A 6,144-nucleotide genomic window follows, 5' to 3' on the forward strand; every position below is an offset into this window, starting at 1 on the left:
TTTGAGAGATGGCGAGAGCGCCGTTGCCGACTGTGGTAAGGGCGAGTCGCAGTCGTCCACCGTGCTAATGCTGCATTGGATTTTCCATCCTTTCAACATTTCCACGTCATTTTTCCTTTTACTTTCATCTGACTTTCGTTAAGAAAAGGAAAGGAGGTCCCACTTTTCATTTGGAAGACCTGTAACTCGGCCCTCGCCTCCTGCTTCTGCTGTTTTAGCTTTCTCATTATTTATAAGCTCAAGTATTATTCTCTCTCATTAGCTAAGCAAAAGCAAAATCCAAGTTTGTAGAGCTTCTTCGGTCCCTCTTAGTCCTACCGTCTTTGTATGTACTCTCTTATCTTTTCTATTTCTTTTTTGTGCTTAAAACGATCAATTTTTGCTGATCTTTTCTTCTTCTTTTTTCTTTATGGGTAACGATACTGAGTGCAGTTCACTAGAAGTTTCCGGGAAGTTTGGCCGTAGGATGGCGTATATGTGTGCTGATAATGGAAATCTAATGGCAATCGCTCAGCAAGTTATAAAACAAAAGCAAGAGCAAGAGCAACAACAGCAGCAACAGGAAAACCATCAGCACCAGCAGCAACTTCTTGGTCTAAATCCTTTATCCTTGAATCCTTGGCCCAATACCCACCATGGCGTTACCTACTCCCCTAATATCGGGTACGGGCTTTCGGGACCGGGTTTTGCCGACCCGTTTCAGGGGGATTCCGGGGAAGGGTTTCACTTCCCTAACATGGAGAATCATCATTCGAGTGGGTTTCGGTTCCCGGATTTTGGTGGCGGTGCGGGTGGGTTTGACTCCGATGAGTGGATGGATAGCTTAATAAACTGTGGGCATTCAACGGATAGTTCGAATCTACCGTCTGGATGTGACGCGTGGCAGAACAATGCTGATTTCGGTCTCCACGGTGCTTATCCGTTTAGTGCTTGCCCGAGTCGACTCAGCTTGGCGTGTTCTCCTCCGTCTAATGTGAACCGAGTGATTTTCTCAACAGAGGCGCAGGAAAACCCTAGTACTTCTCTTCAAGCTCAGCCGCAGACTAAGCTACCTGCGTGGCCGCCATCCCCATCTCCTCCGCCGCTACTAACTGTTAAAGAAACAAAAACAAGCAGTCCCCAGAACCCGAACCCAACCAACAACGATGGTGCAGGCATCTCTTCTAGTTCCCCCGAGACCGAGTTAGCTCCCCCGCTTTTAAAAGCTTTACTCGACTGTGCCAGGCTCGCTGAGTCGGAACCTGAACGAGCTGTTGAAACACTGGTTAGACTCAGGGAATCGGTGTCAGATTGTGGAGATCCAACTGAAAGAGTGGCTTTTCACTTCGCCGAAGCTCTATATAGCAGAGTCTTCCTTCAAGCCGATAAAATATCGACGATGCTCGAAACTTCATCGGAGGACTTCACTCTCTCTTATAAATCATTAAACGACGCGTGCCCTTACTCAAAGTTCGCCCATTTAACGGCAAACCAAGCGATACTCGAAGCAACGGAGCGATCGAGCAAGATTCACATAGTTGACTTCGGGATTGTTCAAGGAGTTCAATGGGCTGCTCTGTTACAAGCTTTAGCGACCCGATCAGCTGGAAAACCTACCCGAATCCGTATCTCAGGTATACCTGCACCAGCTTTAGGATCAACACCTGCTCCTTCTCTTTATGCCACTGGTAGTCGTCTACGTGACTTTGCGAAGCTTCTGGATTTGAATTTTGAGTTCGAACCAATTCTAACTCCGATTATGGAACTTAACGGGTCGAGTTTCCGGGTTGAAGAGGATGAGATATTGGCTGTGAATTTCATGCTTCAACTGTACAATTTGTTAGATGAGACTCCAGTCTCTGTGGAAACTGCTCTAGCTTTGGCTAAATCTTTAAACCCAAAAATCGTGACATTGGGTGAGCACGAAGTAAAATTGAACGGAGTCGGGTTCTTGAACCGATTCAAGAACGCACTGAAGTATTTCTCGGCCATGTTCGAATCGTTGGAACCTAACTTGCCTCGTGATTCACGGGAGAGAAACCAAGTGGAGAGACTCTTATTTGGTCGGAAAATCGCGGGGGTTATCGGACCAGAGGAAGCTGTAAACCGAAGGGAACGGATGGAAGATAAAGAGCAATGGAAGGTTTTAATGGAAAGTGCTGGTTTCGAGACTGTAGCCCTTAGCCATTACGCGATAAGTCAGGCCAAAATTCTACTGTGGAATTATAATTACAGCTCCTCGTATTCATTGATCGAATCCCAACCTGGATTTCTCTCTTTAGCTTGGAAGGATGTGCCTCTGCTCACTGTTTCTTCGTGGAGTTGATGATATTTCGTGAGAGGATTTAACGTCACTGTTGTCAATATTTTCCACCTGGTAGTTTTTCTCTGGTGTGGAATGAGAAACAGATTTTAATGCGGGAAAGACTCGGTGAAACACAGTGGTGAAAATTAAAGTGCAATTGTTATTCCCATGGTTATATAAATATCTTCAATTTGAATTTGATCTTAGGTTTTTCTTTGGTATTTTAGTTGTGGGTCTCTTTTTGTTGGGGTTTTTGAGTTTTCAACATGACAAAATTTGTAGCATAGGGAAGATGAAAATTCGAGGTGAAGCACATTTCCTTTAGGTCTTAACTGTTAAGTAGCCTTGTTTTGTATATGAGTTTAAGACATTTTGATTTACTTTTCTAATCTCAATTTCATGTTAATGTCGACTTTGAATTCAGTTCCATTGCAAGTTAGCAACAAAAGGTGAAAAAAAGGGACTTTGGAAGTTAATATTTTTCTTGTTCTGCTCACTGGCAGCACCTGAATCCGAGACCTGCAAAAATCTGTCGAACTTTACTAATTTCAAAAGATTTCTTCACCAGGCCTGCTGCACGGTGTTGTAAAAACCATGAGCTTTCTCCAGTTAAAAATGTCAGCCTTCTAGGCACTGTAATTTGAGTGCCTTGATTGAGACTGTGTTCTGTTTTCGACTGTGACCTTCTGTATTTGGTGCCTGTGGAAGGCCAACACACTACTTTTAGATTTCACGGAATAGGGTTTTCTGATCAAGACTTACTCTCTGTGTTGGCGTAATTGATCTGTCAGGTTATCTTTTTGGCGTCTTCTCCCTATCATGCTTTCAAGGCTTCTGATATGTTATTTGGCTAAGCTAGAAAAGGACTTTGAAGTTGAATTTGCATGTGGGAGGCTGTTGCCATTCCTGCTAATCTCAATTTTCTCAATCTATGGGCGTTTTCTACCTGTTTGTTGTAAGATTTAGTGGCTGTCATTTTCGGCTGAATGAATCAAACTCTAAAATCTCTCTTTTTCTCTTAATGGATTAAACATGACATCTTATCCTCTTGAGGGTGGGTTCCTCTTTTGATTATACATCTTTTATAAATCATTATTATCGTCTAATTTTCCCACTCAATAACTTAAATAAGGAACGCAGTTTGTTTTCAACACTCTGAGAACCAATGGGCCACGATTACAGAGCAGGTGATGGGGTTTGCATGATCATGTTTCTAATCTAGACACTGAGACCAGAGTATGGGATCACTTCTTCGAGCCAAGACTAAGGTTAGGAAAAAATGAAAAAATATTTAAAATAAATGATATTTTATAAATATTTAAATTTTAAAAGAAGATAAACTTAGAAAATTTTAAAATATCAAGAGCATATTGATAATAAAAAATAAAAAAAAATTAAAATATATGATATTTTAAAATTTTAAGAGACAATTGCCCTATCATTCTCTCTATCCATCTCTGGTCAAGGAGGGATCCCCATCCAAACTATAGACTATCATTCTTCCTTCTTCCCTTGATGAAGGAAGAACGGTAGTCTATAGTGTGATGGTCCAAAACATGCTCGGTTCTCTTGTAATCCGGTTGTGGTTTGGTAGGTTTTGCCCCAAGGAAAACTACACAATTGGACGGTGGAGCACGAGGTTGTTTGTACCTGTTAGTTTAGTCTTTTACACTTATTATCTTTAAAATGTTTATCTCAAAATCTTTTAATCAGGTGATTTTCACAATATTTAATTTCTTTAAATAGAAATACATCCTAAAATGTTTTGAAAGGTGAGTGATTAAGAATGGATTGAAAAGTAGACGAAGATAATTTCTCTTGAAAATTTTAACATCCTATATATTTTAAACAATTTTTATATTTTTTATTAAAATTTTGTTTTCGAATTTTTTTTATTCCGTATTCTTTTTAAATTTTATTAGATCAGCATGAATAGAAGCAACGGTCCGCTGATCCGGTGATCCCATGATCTAACACATGAGACTGTACTGTTTTCATTAATGAGAAGTGTCGTCTGTACTGCTTTTGACACGGCCTCGTTTTTTCCTTGGCAGCGTGTCTATTGCTTGAATTTTTGGTTTTTAATGCATGAAAATGCTTTGATTTTGCAGGTTTCCCGTAAGCCCAACTACCCAAGCATATATTTTATCCTCCGCGAGTTGCTCAACCTGACCCCCCCCCCCTCCTCTTTTTTTCCAAAACAAAAGTCTGAACATAAAATATTTTGTTAATTATCTTTTTGGTAAAAATATTTTTGAAGTCATTGTACTTTTTTTAAAAATTAATGTGATCTTTGAATAAATTAATTTATTCTATTCACAATTGTTAAGATTTGAACCCTGTTGAATAATCGGGTAAAGAAAACAGAAAGAACACAAGAATTTTAACGAGGTTCAGTAATGTGCTTACATCCTCGGTACCTTAGGCAGCGCTAGAATTTTATTCAATACAATTGTCTCATATGTTTAGGTTACATCTCCTTTTATAATAATAAACTCTGGTACATATTTACAAAAATAACATTGTACCGTATCGCGGGGCTGTGCCCCCACAACCCCAACCCACATAATCGTAACCCCCACTACGAGACTTTCTTTGTTTACCGGTATATTTATGAGTCATACCTAACAAATCTCCACCTTGACGAATATTCTACCCCTTAGGAAACATTTAAAGTGGGTTGGGTTACCTTACTTCTTTAACAACTTGAAACATTCAACAATTCCAAGCAATGCATAAACTTGTCTGTCGTAACTGGCTTGGTGAACATATCAGGGGCATTCTCATCAGTATGTACCTTCTGAAACAAAATTTCTCCAGATGTAACCAACTCTCTGATCTTGTGAAACCTTACATCAATATGCTTAGTTCTAGCACGATATACTTGATTTTTAGCAAAATAAATAGTACTTTGATTGTCACAAAGCAACTGAACTTCACCTTGCTGAACACCTAACTCCTTCACTAAACCAGTAAGTCATAAAGTTTCTTTTGCAGCTTCAGCCGCTGCCATCCAGCTTTGGATGTAGATAATGCCACAACAGATTGAACAGTAGACTTCCAACAAATAGGCCCTCCACCAAGAGCAAAGAAATACCCTGTCGTAGATCTTCTATTATCAAAGTCACCCGCATAGTCTGAATCCATATATCCTACAACCAAAGGATTATCCCGCTGACTACCAAAAATAATTCCATGTCCCACAGTACCCTTTAAGTGCCTAAAGATCCACTTGACTGCTTTCCAATGTTACTTACCAGGTTTAGACATGCACTTCAAACTTGACTAACAACATGAGCTAAATCAGGACGAGTACATACCATTGCATACATCAAACAGCCAACAACATTAGAATACGGAGCCTTTGCTATATCTTCAGCTTTCTTATATGTCTTAGGGCACTGTTCTGATGAGAGCTTAAAGTGATTCGTCAATGGAGTGATCACTAGTTTTGCGTTGCTCATCGCAAACCTTTCTAGCATTTTCTCAACATAACCCCGTTGAGATAGCTACAGTTTCCTTAAGTCTTTGTCCCTGTAAATTTTCATTCCAAGAATTTTATTTGCAGCACCTAAATTTTTCATATCAAATTCCTGACTCAATAAAGTTTTCAAATCGATAACATCATCCATGTTCTTCGCAGCAATTAACATATCATCAACATACAATAACAGAAAAATAAAAAACTCATCATCAAGGCTCTTAACATAGACATAACAATCATACTCACATCTATTGTAGCCAATCTTGATCATATAGGAGTCAAACCATTTGTACCATTGTCTCGGAGAATGTTTCAACCCGTACAAAGATTTCTTCAATCTGCAAACTAAATGCTCATTTCCAGGTTGAGTGAAACC

General features: G+C 39.6%; 1 protein-coding gene across 2 annotated transcripts; it reads left to right on the forward strand.

Moving 5' to 3' along the window:
* Positions 1 to 224: 224 nt before the first annotated feature.
* LOC120122610 (SCARECROW-LIKE protein 7-like) lies at positions 225 to 2,505 on the forward strand. 2 transcript variants are annotated; one of them, XM_039141740.1, is made up of 2 exons: positions 225 to 325; positions 433 to 2,505. In XM_039141740.1, the coding sequence occupies exon 2, from the start codon at positions 467 to 469 to the stop codon at positions 2,303 to 2,305; it is 1,839 nt and encodes a 612-aa protein (XP_038997671.1). In that variant the 5' UTR covers positions 225 to 325; positions 433 to 466; the 3' UTR covers positions 2,306 to 2,505. The 2 variants fall into 2 exon arrangements, with proteins under 2 accessions (XP_038997671.1, XP_038997669.1); XM_039141738.1 differs by having other exon boundaries at positions 256 to 2,505.
* Positions 2,506 to 6,144: the final 3,639 nt, after the last annotated feature.

This window comes from Hibiscus syriacus, unplaced genomic scaffold (genome assembly GCF_006381635.1).
Source record: "Hibiscus syriacus cultivar Baekdansim isolate YM2019G1 unplaced genomic scaffold, ASM638163v2 tig00110387_pilon, whole genome shotgun sequence".
Classification (NCBI taxonomy): Eukaryota; Viridiplantae; Streptophyta; class Magnoliopsida; order Malvales; family Malvaceae; genus Hibiscus; species Hibiscus syriacus.